Below are 21,768 nucleotides of genomic sequence, written 5' to 3' on the forward strand. Positions count from 1 at the left end.
GATAAAAAAAGATAATAAGAATTCAAAGATAATCACAAGTAACTATCAAGATAAGAAAATCTTTCTGCCTTTTCATTTTCTAACATGGGATCAGAGCTAAGTTGAAGAAGAAGGTAAAAAGGAAGCTAGTAGATCAACAAGCTCTTATCATCTTAAGGAAGGATTCAAAGAGAAGTTATCAAGAAAGATCATAAAGAGATAAGGAGCCCATTTGATAAAAGCAAGGAAGTCTAGTAAGTACACCTATGGCCTCATCAATGAAATATGAGAACAAGCTTCAAAGAGCATCTAACTATAGAGCATGGAAGACAAGGATGGACCTCATCATTGCAAAGAATAAGGTATTGGATTTTTATCTAGGAAAAATCAAGGAACTCTTAGATGATGCGGGAAAGGAGAAGTACAAAGAAACTGATATTCTTGCCATGAACTTAATTGTGGATGGAGTTAAAGACAACTTGATTCCCTACATATCCACTCTAGACTCTTCAATAAAGATGTATGATGCTCTCTAAAAACTATTTGCTATCAAGAATATTGGGCAAGTGGCAAGTCTAAAGAATGAACTCCTAATAGTCAAGACGACAAAGGATGATACAATGTCCTATTTAGTAAATATTGCTTGTATTAAAGATGAACTTCAAGTAATTGATGAAGTAGTCCCTGAAAAAGAACTTGTAATTTCTACCCTTCTAGGACTACCAAAGTCTTGGAATGTCGTTGCAGCTGGAATTAGTAGTTGGAATAACTCTCCATCATTCGAAGAAATGTGGACTGCGTGTATACAAGAAGAAGCTCGTCTTTACTTGGTAGAAGGCAAGCAAGAAGTTGCAAGTATGCAGTCGCTGCAGTAGGGCCGAAATTCTGAAGCTAGAAAGTTGAAATCTGGATTGTTGCAGGATTGAAACAGTTTGACTAGGGTTGACTATCCAAATTTGTCTATTCATCTTGGGAGGCTGACTTGGTGGAGTGAGGAAGGTCTTTTGGTCTGGTCAAAGGTCTTGGTTATCTCAATTGATTTGGTTCTAAAGGAATATGTTACGAATATCAATTATATAAAATAGAATAAAAATGTAAATGTAAATATTAAATAATCAAATATTGATTATGTTAAATACTCATTAAGTTAAATAAAAAGGCATGTCTAAAATACATGCCCAGTCATGAAGGGAAACCTGCCTAGGTATATATGCGGGTCCTGATTGTAACATTCATCATCACTTGTACATTTTTATATATATTAAATTATTATTACAAATACCTTTGTGTATTTTTACATTAATGTCTACAAGCTATAAGGTTTGTTGCTTCAGTGGTATCGGAGCCATGCCACACAATATAACCATGTGAGTCCTTGAACGTTGTTCGTCGCACAATATGTCGTTAAGTTTTTGCCTTGAATATGTTGAGTATTTTAGTAAAATTCAAGAAAAGCTTCAGCAATGGGAAAAATCATATGCCGAAGTTAAAGCATCTCTAAGGGAAATTGATAATAAGGAAGATAGCGACAATGAAGAAACGAAACAAGGTGAAGCAGGAGAAGAAGATTATGATCAAAATGGTGATAATGAACATGAAGATGTGATAGATAATGATGAATATGAAAAGGATATCGATCAAGATGAGGATCTAATTGAAGCTTATCTTGATGCGGATAAGGGTGATATAGATGAAGATGTGAAGACCACTGATTTTGATTCTAATCATAAAAGGATAGTGAAAATGGTTAATTCTGATAATGGAGAGAAAGATATGAATTCACACAGTAGAAGTGGAGGAAACAATGCCATTTATGGTGAAAGGGAAGATATCAAAATTGTTGAGTTGGAGGAAAACAAAGATTCTGTGAATATAAATGATATGGACATTGATAATGAGAGTGAGGAAGCTGGAAATGATATGGAAATCGAAGTTCATGATGAAGTTCTTATGAAGATGGCTTACGATGAAAGTGAAGATGGTCCTCTACATTTAGAGGAAACAGATGAAGAGGTAGAATCTGCCAATACAGAGTTGCCTTTACTCACTGCATTTTTAGATTTTCTAAAGATAAACGGGATTGATCCTTCCATTATTCTGCTGCAACTACCAACAACATACCTCGCTATGTAAGGTTAAAACCTAAAGTCGAATCCGAGATATGTGAGATTGAGAATGAAATTGGGTTCAAACACAAGCCTGTACCATGGTTGTCTGGGTTCTTCAATATTCCTCGGCAAGCAAAATTTGCTAGTTCCAAGGCATATCAAGAGGGAAAGATTTATGGAATGGATGCAGCATCTGGATCTGCTATTTTGGCTTTGGACGTCTCTCCTAGAGAACATGTCCTCGATCTGTGTGCTACTCTGGGTGCCAAACTCTATATGCTCGCTGAACTTTTGAGGAGGTCTGGGACACTAACTGGCATTGATATTGCTAAGCATCGTCTAGTAGCATGTCGCACTATGTTACAGAAATATGGACCAGACCAATTGCCCCTGATAGAAAAATCAACGTCAGTCCCATTGTTTCTTGAGAGGGCTTGGTTAGCAGAGCGGGAGAGCACAGAGAGTTGGTCAATTCTTCCAGAGTGTTCGTGGTTGCAAAGAAATCATATATTGATTCCCTGGAAAGAAAAGTTGTATGTAGTGGATCTGAGAAATTTCGACTGACAACGTGCTAATGTCGTCCCACTACCCCGGAAGTCGTTAAAACACTGCATCCACCACGCTGCTTCCACATGCTCCATGCATCCCTGTGTTCCTATCATGCTCCCCGACCGCTACGACAACGTTGCCCCCTCGGTCTTCCGTTGCAACCTTTCCTTACCTGTCTGCCATCCCGACAAATGGATACACATTAAAACGTCGTCGTCATTGTTCTTCGAAGCCACCATCAAGCGACGGCTCCACGGTCAAACGACGGCCCGATTGGATTTTCAAATACATAACACTTTATATAGTTCATATAATTACATAATAATAATAAATTAATTATACGAACTATAAATTAATTAGATAATACAAACTATATAATTACATAATAATAATAAATTAATTATATAATTAAGTTAATTTAATTATTTAAATTAATCTATTTATTTAAATTAATTTAATTATTATTTAATAAATAAAAAATCATTATTAATGAAATAAAATTTAAAAAGAGGGGAAATAGATAAACTCTAGTTCCAAGACAGCATTAAACAAAAAAAGAGAGAAATTAGATAAACCCTAGTTTCAAGACTACATTACCAGAAAATTCTATATGCTAAGGTACCAGTGACGATTTACATATGCCAAGATGGCAAACATTGGCCAATATTGCACATTCATCGCCATATCATCAGTCAAACAGTCAACATGTCACATCATCCATTTGCCATGTCACCCACTGCCACATCAATATTACATAGTCACCCTCCATCTGCCAGCTCATTTTTCAACACTGAAAATGGATCAAGAAGAAGAACGAAAAAGGTGCTTCATATACAGGATTATTGTTTTACAAATTGCCTTGAAGAGAATATTGTGGATGGAAGACTGAATCTTGTAGACATGCATTTTCGTTTTATAAAGTAATTTTATATGATCATGTTTCTTTGGTCTTGAAGGTACAGAAGCCAACGACAACACAAACTGGAAAATTTTATGTCATGGCTCAGCCAAAGAAGATAGACAAGATTTTTAGATGCAGGAAGGGTGCAATCCTGCAATTGAGAAACCTTATGACAATCTTCATTGTTTCACCCAAATTTCAAATAAGCACAACTTTCTCATACGACATCGGATTTCGACGATTCAAGCATCGTTGGAAATATCTCGACGAGATCTACATAATGAGAAAGATATCATCAGAATTTGAAACATTTAAAGAATGAAGAAATTGTTGACAAGATATAACAGGTAAAATGAGGCACTAGTTTCAACACAGGTATAAATTCTTTCAATTTTTCTTTCATGAATTTGTTTTATTAGTACCAATTCTCAGCTTTTTTTGTAAATGTTATAAATAGAGAGATTGATCACCTCTCTCTTATGATAAACTTAGATTTTATTGCAGAAAAAGTACTAAGTTTTTGCAGGTTCCAGAAAGATAAACAAATGACCACAAGCAAACATTGTCTTTTAAAGACCCCATTTCAAGCATGAGGACATGCTTTTGGGTAAGCCAAGGGGGAGAATGTCATCATATCTATCAAATCATTGAAAAGCCTCTCAAAGACCACATTTCTTTCACAAGAAAATGATCAAAGCAACAACAAAGATGAAACATCAATGCATGAGCACATGATGTCAAATCAGATCCATCACTTGCAAGCCTTTTAGATGCCAGTGTCTCCATTGCATCCATGCTTCTTCAGTCAATAAAACATTTGCCTCATTTCCCTTTACATTCATCATTGTATTCCTCCTTTTTCAGTAAATAAAACCTTCATTGCATTCTCACTTTTTCAGTCAATAAATTTTCCTTCACAGTGATTTTCATACCTCACTCTCACTAACCTGTAACCCATCAAAAAAAACATTTAGCTCCTCTACAAAGCTGATTCATTCCATTTCTTTTTCATTTTTCCAAATAAACCTTGATCCACTGCAAAAATTTCTCATCCATAATCCTTCAAAATTATTGTTTCATGCCAGAGCTAGATGATGGAGGATTCCTTAAGGCCTCCCTTCTAACAAGTCTTGGCCTATCGACATCAACACATTATCTAGGTTCAAGGCTAGAGTCCTTAGTAGTACCTTGAGGCTTGTATGCCTTAATGACAGGCTCTCTCGCCAACAATCATGGGAATACACCAATGTCCCTTGATTGTTGGATCTTGCAAGTGGCTCGACATCAGCTCATCTATTCACCCTTCGCAAGATGTACTTAGGTACCTTGGCACTCATTGACATTAATGGTGAGTTGCCTTGCATTGGTTAACAACATGCATCAATGGTCGGTAATCTAATGACTTCTCTTCATGCTCGACATCGACACATTTATTCGCATGATTAGAATTGTACCATCGGGTGTTGTAACAATTGAAGACTATATCATTTTAACAGTTTGCAGCAGATCAATTTGTTATAGCAGCAATAAAGATTCAAACCTTGTCATCAGCAAAGAGAACACAGAAGAAGATCCAAATTCCTTTGTTTACATACTCCATGATCCAACAGCATCAGCAACCACACTCTTCAGCATCCACAACTCATGTACATTGAGGGTAAGTGAAGGTATGTGGTTTTCTAATTTTTAGTCATGCAATTCCTTAAAATGCTTAAAATTGTAACTTTGGAAAGTTCCTCACTTCCTTTTTCACATTGTCATATCTCTAGTTGGAGGGGGAATTCATGTTCATACCTCATATTCACATTTCGCGATATATATCACATTCATATTCCATTATCACCTTTCATATGTCATATATGTCCTTTATACACATGTCATCCTAACCAACATACTTTTCCAAACAACTACTATTGCATTATGATTCAAAACGTTACATGTTTTGCAAATGATGATCATAGAATGAATGGTTGATTAAATGTTTTCAAAGTCTTTTGATGCAACACAAAAATAACAAAAGTATTGTTACACAAGAACCAATACTAATAAAAGTTGGTTGCCACACAAGAACCAACCAAAGTAATATGTTGCAATCAAATATTTTTCAAAAGGACACTTTGCAAAAGGAACAAAGTTATCAAATGATTATGCGAAGATGAAAGAAGAATTAACATCAGCCAAAGTTCATATAAAAGGAAGACAATTCAAAAGATCAAATCATGATTAAAGTAAATCAATGCAATAGATTGCATGAGGACATGCAATAACTTAAGTTGGGGGGTATGTTGGGCCGCCAAATTAACATACACTTTCACTCCATTTTCACCTTTATCCTCATTTTGTCACCTCATTTCATCACATTATCATTATATTTCCATTACCATATGGGTTCATATTTTCATTTTCTAAAGTTATTTACTTTATGTATTTAAAGTAAATTTATGATTAAAAGTTAGAAAAATAACATGTATTTGCTTATACCTAAAGGTGGAATGTGTTTGGTGACATGTGTACTAGGTGATTGGAAGGTTCCAAGACACTCTTATGTGGCCTCGAAGACTCAAATTCGAATTCTCTTGCAAATTTGAAGGAGATTTGGGATAGGGGTCAAGCATATCTCATGGAGAAAAATCATGGATAAAGGAATATATGTCTCATATTGGTTGTAACCATATGAAGGATTTGTGGATGTAGGAGGGATTAGTGGATCTCCATTAACGAGTTAGTTGCTTATGTTTATGTATAAATAAGAGTACCTCCTCCATTCCAAAGGGAGGACTCTTGGAGCATGTATCCTAACTTATGATCGAATAGAATAAAGTTTTCTTTCTACAAGTTTAGATATAAATTGTCTTAATGTAGTATATGAATTTATTGAATAGTTTGCAATTTGTTCTTAAGAGAATTGAGCTCACTCTAAAAGGATCAAAGAAACATTTTATTTCATTATAGATTTTATTTCATTATAGATTTATTTCATTAAAGATTTTATTTTCATTTAATTACTTAGATGTTTGAAGATTTTTCATTATTAATGAATGAATTTTAGTTTAAATCTTATCAGCATATGAAAGGACAAACAAGGGTCTAAGTTAGGCTCTCTTCCATTTGATATGAGTAATAATTGAAATTCATTCTCTTTTTTTAGTTTCAAGTGATTTTCTGAATTTCTAGTTTTCCAACAATGGCATTAATGATAAATGAATTTGTAATGAAGAACAACAAGGACCTCCTTAGTTAGGAGCCTCTTCTATTATTTGTTTATGCATCTTAAGCTATTGTCCATTAATGGTTTTTGATTTCTGTTCATGAAGTAGTATTCTAGAAGGACAAATCTGGTTCTCCTAAGTTAGGAGCCACTTCTCCTGCTTATTACATAATGAATTAGAAATTACTTAGTTAAATTTTATATTTGTAATATGCACTTCTAATTAGTTTATAATTGCATTCCCTTCAATTTCCATAACTTATCTTCTAAAGCTGATTATAGTTGCATCTGAGGTCCCATATATTTTGGTTTGCTTCTAAGTTTTACGAAACCCCCGGGTTGACAATTAAATAATAGAGATTTAACACACAATTAAATCACCCAACAACAATCACAAGTAACTATCAAGATAAGAAAATCTTTCTGCCTTTTGATTTTCTAACACTTTTATGGCATCTAGGAGAAATCTCTTTGCCTTGAAATTACTCTTGTTGAATTCGTCCAACTATATTGGATCAATGGGAGGTGTCACTATCTTCTCAACAATGTCCCACAACTCAAATTCTTCAAGCACTAAGACAATCATCTCCTTCCATGGACTAAAATTATTAGCCCCATTCAACCTGTCCTCAACCCTCAAACTTGTAGCAATTTGGCCTGCTCAACCCAACACAAATTTCAGATCTAAACAAAGGCTAGCAACTACTAATGTCTCTCACAAATCCATGTGTATGCTTGTTAATTTTGTTTGTTGTTTGTCCCCTTTCTTAGCACTTGGGCTCTAATACCATGTAGAATTTTACACACCCAACCTAGTTTCAAATTTCATGAAATTTCATCATGGACTAATGCCCAACCCACATTTGATTCATTGTTGTCATTAAATTCTTTAGACATGAAAATTTCAAAACCAAAACACAAGAATCTACTTTACTAATTGTTGAGATAAATAGTAAGCAAACCCATAAGATTTTGACTCAATTTTTGGGCAATAGCCCTTCAAAAAACCCCAAAGGGAAAACCAGTGAAAGAAAGAGGAGATTCCTAATTTCTTCAGAGAAATTTTACAATAATAATTTCCAGTGATAAATGCACAACTTATCTCTTGGAAATGGTGCGTTGATCTCCTAGAAAATTGTGTTGTACTTGCTCCTCAAAATTTGTGCCTGTTAACCCTTTATTTATGTACCCTCCTTGCTGAGAAACTCATGCCAAACTATTGTACGAATGGCTGCAATAAATGTTATTGTAAGTCCTCAGCTTTCTTGCCCGCTAACCCTAGAATTGTGTCATACCTCCCTCAAATTAGGTGTTGTTATAGCAGCTCTGATGGTGCTAAACATGCCTTGATTTTTGCATTGTTATTGTGGGCTAACTACTAGAAATGTGCTTAGAAATTCATGCCTTACCCAACCTTGAATGTCATGCCCTCCTTTCCTTGGAAAATTCATTGTACTTCTTGTTGTAGTTACTCTTCTCTACTATATGAATTCTCTTTGTTGCTCTCTTCTCCTCATCCAGAACTCGTGAATCACAATGGTGCCTTTTTCTCCCTTGAGTTGTCCTTTTGTTCTCTCATAATGAAGAGTGATCCAACCCTATGTTCACTCTTCAATGGTTGACATTAGATCTTAGCCATTGAGATCAAGGGCATGGATTTAATCTCTTGTTGACTCAACTTAAGTCACTTTATTCCCTCAAATCACCTTTTCATTTAATATTCACAAAAATTCACTTCAACTTTATATCTCATGAGGTCATTTTAACTTCATATCTCATAAAGTTATGTCAAGGGGTTATGTTTGGACACCTTTTCCTAGGCAAGACATGAAGCCTTAGGAAACACTTGCCCTTGGCACAATTTTCTAACAATACTTCGGCTTTTACTTGCTTTACATCCCTTACCATTCTTTTTTGTTTCAACATTTAGCTCATGCTCATTCTTTTTTTCCAAACTACATCAACCTCAACTATATACAACCCCTTCTTCTCAAGGGGCACAGTTAGCAATGAACCAGCACAAGCAACCGAAAACAACCAGTCAAAAGATGGGACAACAATACAAAGGAATGATGAAAAAGGTTAAGTATGGAAATCATGGAACGCTACCATCATTGAAGCCTCCTATTTGTATCCCTCCTAAATAGCGAATGAAAAGCCTAAACGAATGCCACATAAGACTAGGGGCAGGTTATAACCACCAAGTTGAAGCAGGGAACAAGCATACATTCAATAGCGATCTATCATCTAAGTCAGTCTATGATCCATACTAAAGCACCCTTGAACATTAAATGAAAGCACTTGAATACAAAAATGGTTAATGCCCCTCATAGTAAATGGCCCACCTTCACCAAATGAGAGCACTAGATGGAAGGATGCACTAACCGAAGAGTGGATGACAGGAATATGAGGTTGGCTATTCACGGATAATGATTGGGCTACCAGCTAGCAAACTACATCATAGGAGGAAATTTTTCTCCTAGGGTTACCCAAACATATTGTCTGGTTATAGCTATGTTATTGGATATGTCATAACATGGGACTGGATCTGTGGATCCTTGGTTCAGAAAAGGATTCGGATCTAGATACGTTGGGATCTGTCCACGTCAATGAGCAATGTTTACAGGTTACAATGAATGTTCATTCAGTTTCACATGCAAGGCATTGTTTTCATCATGTCACATCTGTCGGCATTCTGAAAAAGATGAGAGCACGAAGGCGGGGAGAGTAACCACAGGACAAAACTAGGACAAAGGCGACAGGAACAGACCAAGAAAAATGCGGCCAAAATGGGGTGCTATCGAAAGATGTGACAGGTATGGTGACCGCACAAGAGCACATAGGGTACCAGTTGCCAGTGGGACTGACCCACCTAGCGTGAGAGTTAAGTCATGATCCACAAATTAATAATAATAATATATTAGAATTTAAATTATAAATTATATAGTTAAAAAATTATACATATAAATGTTACATAAGATTATTAACATATAATTTATTAATATGTTAATGAAATATATATATATATATATATATATATATATAGGTTGAATTAAATGATCAATTAAGTGGTGTGTGTGTATATATAGATAGGGGGGTTAGGTGTAATTTATTATAAGTATTGTTGATTAAAAGTAAATATTATATGCATAAATTATACATTTAAAAATTTGTATATATATTTTTTATTTTTATGTAAATTTTATTTTTTTAAATATAAAAATATATTTATATTGTTTGTACTTGTAGTCTCCTTGTAGTATGCGAATCCTGGTTTTTCAAAAAACTGAGAGATCCGTATCCGTACCAAAATCTTGATAACTTAGGGTAATAGTCATCAATAGCCAAGCAATGATATTAATCTTACAACAAAATTCTCTCTTGAGTAAAGATATATCTTTCAGCAAATAGCCATCCAATCTTCCCTCCTTGCACCTTAAGGGGGATTGAGATGTACAAAAATGAAATGAGAAAGGTACTCTTTTGCACCTCAAGGGCAGAGTACAATGATGAAACTCTCTTGCAACTTAAAGGGGAAGTACATTAATGCGTGAAAATGATTAGTGGTAAACCAAAACCACCAAATGAAGTGAAAATAGTTAGTGCTGAAACAAAAACCACCTAATATAGTGATGAATTGGTTAAGTGTAACCCACAAGAAACCGATGATGTCTCACATTTCAGTAGACAAAGGAGAGAATATTGATAATGATTTTCAAACTTCAAGTTTTGATAACAAAAAAATTGCCATGTGGGCAACAACAGTCTAGATACAGAGGACTTAAACAAACAAAATGCCAAATGGGCAACAAATAGCAACAAGGATGTTGCAAAGATTTCATCACTTACAATAAATTGCCAATTTGGACTCTTTTAGGTTGCTGCCACTTGTCGTACTTTCAAGTAAGCTGTATTGATGTGATCAGTTTTTCCGTCACAAGATTGATTCAGGTTTGAGCTATTCCAGCAGGACATTTGGTTTACTACTCAACAATTATGACAGAATTATGATTCAATATTGTGTAGTTGAATCATGCAAGGGATACAAGATTAGGATGCCAATTGACACTATTTCTGCATCATTTTCTGAGAGCAGTTTTGTGGAAAATTTGTTCACTTGGATGATCATTTAACCTAGCAGAGGACAACTGGATCAATCTGCACTGCAACTTGGCATTTCATTGGTTTGTCAAACATTTTTAGAGATGTGTCAGACTTGCAGCCAATTCACTTCTTTTGATTTTCTTTCATCATATATTGGAGTTCACAGTAGTGAACAATTACACACATTCTGGCTAACATGTTTACTAGGAATTTCCAGATTCTATGAGTTTTCAGAGTCCAGATTTGGCAGTTTTTCAAAAAGATCTTGATCAAGGATCAGCTCGAATTTCAGCATGAATATTTGGACATGCCACCAATTTATGCTACCTTGTTGGTATTCTTGTTTGGCCTTACGATTGAGGGAAGATTGTTAGCCTCTGACACCCTATATAATTATGAAGTCCTACACCAACTTATTGTATTTCACATTATGGGATATATTTTTTATCCTAGGTGTGTATTAGATCATATTTTTCCTCCTCTTTTCCTTATCTGTGAGAGAAAACCTCATTTATGAGGTGGTTCCATTCATGTATTATAAAATTGTATCATTGGAATGAATATTGATATGATGATAATATGACTTTAAACATTTTTCACCAAGCTTTTGTGTCCTACTTGTGTTCTATTTCTTAACATTGACGACTGGATTTCCTCCAGTACCTAGGATGTTTGTTCCAGGACTTGTCTCATTTGCACATACAACTCGTCCTTGGGCCTTTCATTATATCTAACTAAAAGTTCATAAATAATATGACATTTTTCTCTGGATAAATATATTAAAAATATAAAATAAATAACATATATAGAGATAGAGGGACAAATATAAAGACCTATATATGCAGTACACATGTTAAACAATCCATTGTATACCCAAATATATATCTAATGTCAAGGTGAAAGCCACCATACTATTAAAGAAACACCTATTACTCATCATTAATTCAAGAAAAATACTAATACCAATCAACAAGGTCTTTATATCAGGCATTGATTTGCTTAGCCAAAAGAATCAAGATAAAAGCACAACGCATTCCAATTGGAGGAAAATATCAAGCATGGAACTGCCAATAGAATCCACCTGTATTCCATTTGCAAGAGATTATATTGCTTGCAAATGATGATGAAAATTGGTAGCTATGATCAAGAAAACAAGGAAAACGAAATCAAAATGTTTGTCTCCTTTCTCAATAAGATGTCACTTTCATTATGAAGACTGTCAACTATATACAATGTCTAAACAATAAGGCATATGATGTTCCTAAGATATTCATGCATCCAAGCTGTCAAATTTTAGTGACTAAACACGTGAACATTTAATTTCTCACTGCACGGTAAAAAAGACTTCTATCTTCACTTTGTTATGTTCTTGTTTGAACACAAACCCATCCAATCACAATAAGAATGAGTTTGGGTTTTACAATAAGGAATAACCATCAACTCATCCATTCTATGCTATCACAAGCTTTAGTTTAATGGCATAAACAGAATTTCTTATCATACAAACTCCTAGATATATTATAATCTATTACCAATTTAATATTTCTGATATTAGACTTGAAAATAACACCTTCCTCAATTGCACTTGCAAATGTTGGCATTCAACCACATGAACAAAGAAATATGACACCTCCTAATGAGAATGAAATCAAAATATCGAACATAATGAAATTAAAATAATAATAGGAAGAATAAGAATACAAATAATAACATTCTAATTCAGCACACCTGACGTAAGTTCTGTGAAGCTGCCCTGAATGTTCTTGCTGCTACAAGCTTCAAATATATTTCTTCAGAGAGTGTCTCACCAGTTTCATAATGCTTAGCCATACCCATAAGTGTGTCTCTGTAGCCAAAATGGGTGCAGGAAATAAGCATACCATTCATTATTTACAGCTTAAAAATGAAAGCAAAAAATAAATGCATTCGTCATATCTAGATCAAACAAGTTTCAGGCACTTATACAGCCTAGTCTACCAAATAGCAATTTGTCCAATTCAAGCAAACCATTAAATTTACCTCCACCATGAACCAAGAAAAAAGATACAAATTCATGCATCAAAGGAAAATAGTTAAACTTTATTACCAATATGATTGGCTGAGTTTAATCCAGTTATCCAAAGTTATGACTTGAGCTATATTGCCACTTATGTCCTTTGCCAATTCGAACTAATACGCTAGTGGGGAATGGTAACAGGCTTCACATTCAACATATTTCCACATCTCCCACAATTGTTATTTAGAGCAGTAAATAACTAAGACGCCTATTCAGAGCTGCTCAAACAATATTATAGCTAATTTGTATTTCAAATTTCACCAAACAATCTTGGTGAAAAATTTGTGCTTAAAGATTGACTGGAACAGGAGCAATTCAAGATATTTATGCTTCTGTGCTACATAACTCCAAAATAACAGCTTGAACCTTTTCATGATATATACCATTATGTACCTGACTATTTTTCACAAGCACATTTATTCGGAAAAGTAAATTGTATTGTGTTATAATATTCTCAATCCACTCAGCTAAAAACCAAAACGGCTCTTGCCACCATCAGAGAACAATCAATGTATACAATATTGGGTATAGTTTAACAGTCACAAATGTACATAATAATTGAGAGAACTTGATGTGCATATCTGCATGAATTTCAAGTCTAATTACACATGAACACATCCATCATCAAGCACAGATACACGCATATCAAGATGTTCCAATGAATATTGTCATTGCATTCCAAGGACCAAGCACAACCACCATGAATAATGAATAATATCATAATTACTCACACAAACACTGCTCCCTCAAGCTTTGACATACATCCCTAGTAAGTGATAGAAGACCCTGTCCATAGGGAAGTCATGTAGCATAAACCACTATTGTCAATAAAATCTCCACCTTTGTTCACTGTTGCTGCCTAAATCCACACCTGAGCTAAGGTGGAGAAAATATTTAACTCCACTTGGTGTGGCCTTGGGGGCAAGTCTCGAGTTGAGCAGCTGCCACTCAATTCTCAACTCCTCCGTCTAGGCTAACTCCTAGTCAAGCCAGGGTGGGTGCACCCTCTGACACAAAAAAGACAAATGCTTGATTCAAAGTCAATTTAAACTAAATAAGTTCTACGATTTGAATGAGTTACCCAAAAATCATTCAATCATTAACAAATAACAGCATGTAGGTCAAAGTGTTGAAATTTGGGGCAGCTATGGGATGTGCATTTCCCCATAAGGAACTCAATTACCCCAAGCAAAATCCATCTTGCTCCAAAAGAGAATTTAATTTGGATAAAGGAAAACTATTATTTGGCTCTTCTCTCTATTATTTGATGTGACAAATTTAATTTGGGCAAGTGATCATCAAGGCATTTGCTAAACATATTTAAATATTATGAAAAGAAAATTTTGACTTAATGTTTTACCTCCAAAGTCAAGTCGGCCTCATAATATTTACAAGTTGGCCTGCCCCAAAGGTTGTGTCCCTTCGTATGCTGAAACAACTATAAATAGGCGTTATCATTCTCCATTTGGACATGCAACTCGGACATCTATGGCACATATTTTGCGGCCTATTGAAGGTATCTTTTGCGGCTTATCTAATGCTTCTTATGCGGCCTATCTATGGTTCACATATGTGGTTATATGCAGCCTAATGGAGGCATATGTATGCGGCCTATCTGTGGTTCATTTATGTGGTTATATGTGTTGAAATATGTAACTAGGTTCGGTCTTCATAATGACAAGTGTAATCATGATTTTATGTAATTGATGTAAAGAAGAAAAATAAAATTGTTTTTGTAATTCTTGCATCATCATGATAAACGAATTTTATTCTTAGTGGAAGCTCCCATTGTGAGCTATTAGGTAGTCATCAACTCATAAAGTCTAGTAAAGTCAATGTCAAGGATTGAAGACCCATTTGGGCATGTAATTCATTGTAAAAGAAAATTTGTTAACCCTCCAAGACCATGTCACAAGCTCTCCTTGAAGTCGGCCTATGGATGATTCTGGAAAGGCATGTCGGCCTTGTCACAAGTAGAAGTCAGCTTATTTTGATGGACAAACCACTATATATAGGGCAGATCAGCCTCACTTAGAAAACAACTCGATCAAGGATCTAAAATAGAAGAGAAGGTGCAAGAAACCTAGGAGAAGAAGCCTCACATCAAGCAAGGAGAAGGAAGTCAAGGAGCCGAAGTGTATTGATATGTTTTTGGGCAAGATATCCTTCACACGTGCGGAAAAATAGGTGTCATCTACTGCAGGAAGCCGAAGTCATCACAGTCAACTTAGAAGACCGAATTAAGGAGAAAAACAAGTCAATAATACAAGCCGAATTGCAGAAAGGGAAGACTACATCCTAGCGAAGGGAATCAAGGTGTTAATCTCTCTCTCATGCTGCAACTAGGGTTTCTGAAGAAGGGTTGAGAATCGCAGATCTGAACCAAAGGACAAAAATCTGAAGGATAGCCGAGATAGTGGGAGGAGGGAGTTTGACCATCGTTGATTCAAGGAGTCAAACTCAAAAGTCTTGTGACTTGGTCTTGGAAAAGTTGTTGTGTCAACTGTCTTCGTCTTATTATTCATCAACTGAAGTCTCTATAAGAAGAATTCATTTTGGGTTTTCTTTTCAAGTTGGAGAGGTTTTGGCCCTGGTTGATTGCCTACATTCTGTGTCTCTTGTCTCTTTATTGTTCATGCTTTGGTAGTTGTTTGACGAAGAAGAACATTATAATAATCGAAGAAAAGAAAAGATCCTAATCTAAAGCAGTAAAAATCATTCACAAGTAGTTACCATAAAAGAGAAATCTCTTAATCCTAATGCCCTAGATTTCTCAACAATATGCGGCCTAATGGAGGCATATGTATGGGGTCTATTTGTAGCTCGCATTATGTGGCATAAGACTACCTATTCTCTATGGCCTACAGTCCTCCAACAATGTGGCCTTTCTTTATGACTTTGTGGTTTCTCTGTGACAAGGTGGTTTATCAATGCGGCCTTCTTTGTGGCGCTAAAAGCAGTCTTTCTCTTGTGTTTAGAAGGTCAAGTCTGAGCAGTGCACAGGGTTGAGTTTGGGGACAATTTTGGGTTGTGTTTTATGTATGGTTTGGAGGCTACTCTGAGTTAAGACCGCAAACATTCTCTGAGTTCAAGATGTTGAGAAATCTAAGGACAGCTAGATTAGGTGATTTCTCTAACTTTGATAGCTGCTTGTGATGTTTTTTTACTTAACTTAATGTACTTGTTATTAGCTTCTTCATTGATTTATTATTATTGTGTTCTTTATCATCAAACAGCTACCAAATAATAAAGATCAATGAGACAAGAGGACACAAATTGTAGGCTACTAGCCAAGGCCAAAACCTCTCCTCTTGAGAGGTAAACCCACGAGAATTATTCTCTTCTTATAGAATGTTCAGATGATGAACTCCAAGACCTATGACCCTTGACAAAGACCCCTCCAAGACCAAGTCAACCCTTTCTTTGATAAGCTTCTCTTCCACAAAGTGAATGCCAATCAAACTTGCTCCAATATCTCAAATTTCGGTCCTTACTTCAGATTTTTCGGTCACTTTTGCAAGTTTGCAATTTTTGGCCTCCATATCAAAAACCCTAGCTCGCACGTGTGGATGAATTATGGTGAATTTGGTCTTCTTTCTCCTTCGCTCTATAAACTTCTTCCTTCTTAGAATTTTGGCTTGCAAATGTGATCTCTTTAACCCAAAACTCGGCTTCTATAGGTGATTGCAATTTGCTTCTTCTTGCAACAGAAATCAGCTCCAATTCCTTCACACGTGTGGGATATTGCAGCCCTAAAAACAAACTTTTAGAATTTGATCTCTCTTCCATTTGGTCTCCTCTTCTTTGCTTGACTTTTCTTGCCTTTCTTGTCCTTATACGAATTGCTTGGATGCTCCTTAATGAGGTCAAGTACTTCTTTATATATGGGGTTCTTATGTAGGTTGAACAGCCCTTTCATGAGGTCGACTTGTCACTGTGTAGGCCAACTTGTTTGATTGTTAGGCCGACTTGTCTTGGAGGGTGACTTTACTTAATTTTGACTCAAGTAAATTCTCTTAACTAGATATAATGCACCCAAAAGGGTCTTTAGCATATTACAATGAATCTTTTGACTTCTTGACTCAATGACAAAACCTAGAAGCACTAAATGAGTGCTAGACCTAGAAATAAAAACGATCTTGAGCATCAAACCCATGCTTCAAAATAATAATAATAAAATTTATTTTTCTCTTTACATCAAATATGAAAACATGATTACATTAGACATTATGAAGACCAAACCTAGTTACACATTTCAACACTCCCTCTTAACTAGGGAGGTATTCATAATCCATACAAGATACTCGGATATTCTCATACTGAAGAATTCTCATAAGAAGAGTCAGATTGGTAACCCATCTCATAATCTATTTATTCATCCTATATTAGCACATCTCATCATATCAACCAGCATTGTCACATAGCAAGGCCTTGACTAACAACTCTATTTCTCCACAACATTAGAGAACAATGTTGGGGACACAATGACTAATAGACATCTTCATCATTGTCTCTCAAGGCACATCCCCCATCCAAATTTTCACAAGGCATGTCCTTCTAGGACCATTCCTATCTTGGATTAACACATCCTTGTGGAATTTCCTCTTCAACTACTCTTACTTATTGGATGCCCTACTTCATCCTCGAAGAATCGGAATCAATCTCAAATGCTTACCCAATCCTCCATTCTTTCTTCATAACATGAAGACAAGAATGATGTGTCTATCTCTCCCTCTCAACTAGGGAGGATCTACTCATTCCTATAAAAGGAATATACCCAAGCTTCCTCTTAGCAAGGGACTTGTTACCAACAGCAGCTCTCTTCGGTGGAAATGATGGTATTATCAGCTGCCTGTACGGCTTCTCCCTTCCGCATTATGTCATGAACTTCAACTTCTTCATCATGGAGCCTTCTTCTTCTTTATAGGGCATCGACCATCTTCTTCCTCACTTCCCTTACACGAAACATCATGTTGAACCAATAGTCATGTGATCCTTCTCTTCATTGAAAAGTGATCTTCTAGTCAACATTTGGCTATCTTCATACAGCTACCTCTTCCAAGTCATGTTTCTTTCAGGATCTTCCATCCAATCTCATGAATGCTAGTTGTAAGTGACTTCTACAACCTTCTTCCGGTAGCCCGGTTTCAATCCCGCCAGATGTTTTCAAAAATCACAATGAACATCAAATCAAAGTTACCTCTTTATGATGGATTTTCGTCATGGCATCTTCTTCTTGTAATGTCAACGTCTTGCACATGCACAAATCCATCTCCAAGACATACATAACTAAGGTTTTCTTTTTCCAACATATCAAGGTCTTCATATCTTTCTCCATGGAGATGTCATAGCTTTATCCTTCTAGTTATCAAATGTTGATCACTTATCTTACTTGACAGTAGATGCATCTTCTCACGAACTCGTCTTTCACCTTTCTTCGCATATTGCTCCCTTGGGATCGTCTATACATAGTTCCTTCATTATAGGAACCATAGTTTCCAACCACCTCATATTCTTCATGAGGTCATATTATGTTGATTTCATCTTGTCGATATGTAGAAGAATTCTAGGCACATTGATTACATGCCTTCATGCGTTATTCTAATGGAAGAGTTTCTTCTTCATTCATCATGTCCATGACATAGAGCACTCAACCATTTGATCTGGAAATTATATAATGACATGACATTATCTAAATATATACATACTTCTTCCTTCTTTTGGCCATCTAGACTTCCTTCTAGCAGCTTCCTTTCCTTGCTTGAAGATGAAAGTACTTCAACCAACTTGACATGTTGCACTTCTTTGTCACCATACCTTCATCCTTCTAACCAGTGGATCATACACAAGGCGGAATGTAGACTTTCTGCGAGACACTTGCTTCTTCTAAGTAGAGGTGAACCTTCTAATGAAGATTCAATGGAGGACCTTGATGATCCTCATTCTGTAAATGTTTCTTCCCAATGATGATGATGCATGATGATCTCCGGATAATCCTTACCAGGCTTTTATTAGAGGATTCTGCTAGACCATTGCCTTGAGGATAATATGAAGTGGAATGAACCAACTTAATGCCCATTGAATCACACATTTGTGCCAATTCTTTTGCCCTGAAAGTTGTTGCATTGTCTGTGACTAATTTATGTGGACAACCAAATCTGGTAAAGGTATTTTCAATTAAAAGCTTCATGACCACATTATGATCAGCCTTCCTGGTAGGGATTGCTTCAATCCACTTAGTAAAATAATCAGTGGCTACTAATATCCATCTGTGCTGGCCACTAGAATGCGGATTGATTTCTCCAATGAAATCCAAGCCCCACTGCTGAAAAGGTCGCATGTATTGGTTTTAAGGGCAGGGACTTCAACTGTTGCTTTCCTTCAAATCTTCGGCACCTGTCACAAGATTTAACAAACGAAAACACATCAGAAAATAAGGTGGACCAATAGTACCCATCTCTGAGGATTTTGTGGGCAGTGGTTTTCCAATAATGGTGTCCTCCACACATGCTGGAATGAAACTGCTGCATAACTTTTATTGACTGTTCTTTGTCCAAACACTTCAAAAGCACTCCAGATGGATCCCTCCAGTAGAGCAGATTTTCATTAATGCAGTATTTAGTTGCCCTAAGCTTTATCGTTCTAGCTTGACTTGTGCTTAAGCTTGGAGGGATTTCTAGCTTCAGCAAGAATTTAACTATTGCAAAATACCAATCACAAGAAGCTAGATTCTCGGCCACTGACTGCTTTCTCTCTGGTTAGCTGCTTCCTCTTCTTCATCTGTCTAACCAATTTCTACAATTGTGCACAGGAAATCAATATCCAATGATCTGCAATTTTCTTCAGCCAATAACTTGGCAAGACCCTGACCTCTGACAAGTTTGGTGGGCTTCAGTTCTATATTAAATTCAATTAACTTTGCAATCCATCTAGCCCTTCTTCCATCAACATCAGATTGTGTTAAGACATCTTTTATTGCAGCAGAGGGTACATACGCAATTATCTTGGAATGCAGAATGTAAATTCTGAAAGCTTTCAAAGATTTGATAAGAGCATATGCTTGTTTTTCAATAATGTCATACCTTAGTTCAGCATCCCTTAAGTTTTTGCTGAAAAATGCCACCGAATGCTCTGAGCCTTCTTCATCTGCTTGCAATAAAACTGCTGCAATGGTGTCTTCAAAGGTAAATGAAAATATATGGAACTCCTTGCTGTAATTTGGACTTATTAAAGTGGGAGCCTCCATAATAGCCTTCTTAATGGACTCAAAGGATTTCCTTGCCATATCAGTCCATTTGATCTCTGACCCCTTCTTCAACATGGAGGTAATATGCTTCATAAGTTCTGCAAAATTTGGTATAAACCTCCTCACAAAATTAATCTTGCCCAGAAAGGACTGGATGTCCTTCTTTGATCTTGGAACAGTCAAAGTCTGTATTTCTTTTACTCTTTTTGGGTCAATTCGGACACCTGCAGCAGAAACAACATGTCCTAACAGCTTGCCTTCTTCTAAAGCAAATTGTGAGTTTTTAGGATAAACTGAAATCCCAAACCTTCTGCACTTCAGAAACACCTTCTTTAAATGTTGCAGATGATCTTGATGGTTGTTGGAGTATACTGTTATATCATCAAGGTAGATAAGGACAAATTTATCCTTCTCTCCCACAAATGCTATATCCATAGCTCTCTGAAAGGTAGCTCCAGCATTCATCAACCCAAAAGGCATCTTGGCATACATAAAAGTGCCCCAAGGAGTGGTGAATGCAGTCTTCTCTTGGTCATATGGATGCACAACAATCTAGTTGTAGCCCAAAAATCCATCAAGGAAAGACATTACTTTGACTCCAGAGACTTTTTGCAGCAAATGTTCCATCTTGGGTAGAGGATAGTTGTCTTTCTTTGAGCCCCAGTTTAAGTTTCTGAAATCGTCACAGAGTCTGATTTCTCCACTTTTCTTCCTCACCACCACCAAGTTAGCTACCCATTTTGAATATCTGAGAGGGACTATGATCTTGGCAGCGAGCAACTTTTTAATTTCTTTTTCAATCAGAGGAAGGAGCAAAGGATTTATTGGTCTCAGCTTCTGCTTGAAAGGGATGGTGTCTTTCTCTAAGGGGGTTTTATTCTGAATAATCTTTTTATCATAAGTTTTCAGGTCACTATATTCCCAGGCAAACACATCAGCAAATTGCTTCATTAGATTGCAGTATTCAGAACATTGATCAGCAGACAGATGGGAAGACAGCTTTATGTATCTAGGCTGACCTGGACTCCCTATGTCATGCTTACAGACTGCAGATTGGTCTTCTTTTTGGGCAGCCTTGTAAGGCACATCATTCTGGTCAAACAGTCTTTCTAGAGGAATTAAACCCTTAGGAATATGATTATTGGGAAGCTGGACAAAGCTATCTTTGCCAATTTTATTTCTAAGCTGGGATTAAGGGCTGTCTTCCAAGGCTTCATTTTCTTGGTCAATTTGCATTTCAGAAAACTCATCAATGACTTGCAGAAACCTATTTATTTCACCATCATCTTCAAAAACTTCCAATGCTGGACATTGTCTGGCAAGGATGGCCTATATTTCATTTGGACTTCATAAACTAGTTTGGGAGGCATAGGAGGGATAAACATGCTAGCAGACACAGCAAGGGAATCAACAAGCTGATTTTTGGCTCTAGGGATATATGAAATACAGAAATCATCAAAAGAATCTTTGAGTCTCCATACCTCATCTCTGTACGCTTTCAGCCTTGGGTGCTTTGCTTGAAATGTTCTGTTTACTTGCTGAATGATCAAATCAGCATCTCCAAATGCCTTTAGGTTCCTGATTCCTCTGTCTTTTGTTGCGTTAATGCCCAATATC

The 21,768-nt window shown here is 36.2% G+C and overlaps 1 protein-coding gene across 1 annotated transcript in view; it reads right to left on the bottom strand.

Moving 5' to 3' along the window:
• The window catches only part of LOC149258308 (putative cytosolic oligopeptidase A), a 324,987-nt gene that overhangs the window by 116,255 nt on the left and 186,964 nt on the right, over window positions 1-21,768 (bottom strand). The window contains exon 12 of the mRNA XM_089415126.1: window positions 12,578-12,695. Coding sequence (XP_089271252.1) covers window positions 12,578-12,695 — 118 coding nt within the window. The remainder of the gene's footprint in view (window positions 1-12,577; window positions 12,696-21,768) is intronic.

This window comes from Pinus tabuliformis, chromosome 6, assembly GCF_031772625.1.
Source record: "Pinus tabuliformis cultivar Carrire ecotype Pingquan chromosome 6, CPIR1, whole genome shotgun sequence".
Taxonomy (NCBI): Eukaryota; Viridiplantae; Streptophyta; class Pinopsida; order Pinales; family Pinaceae; genus Pinus; species Pinus tabuliformis.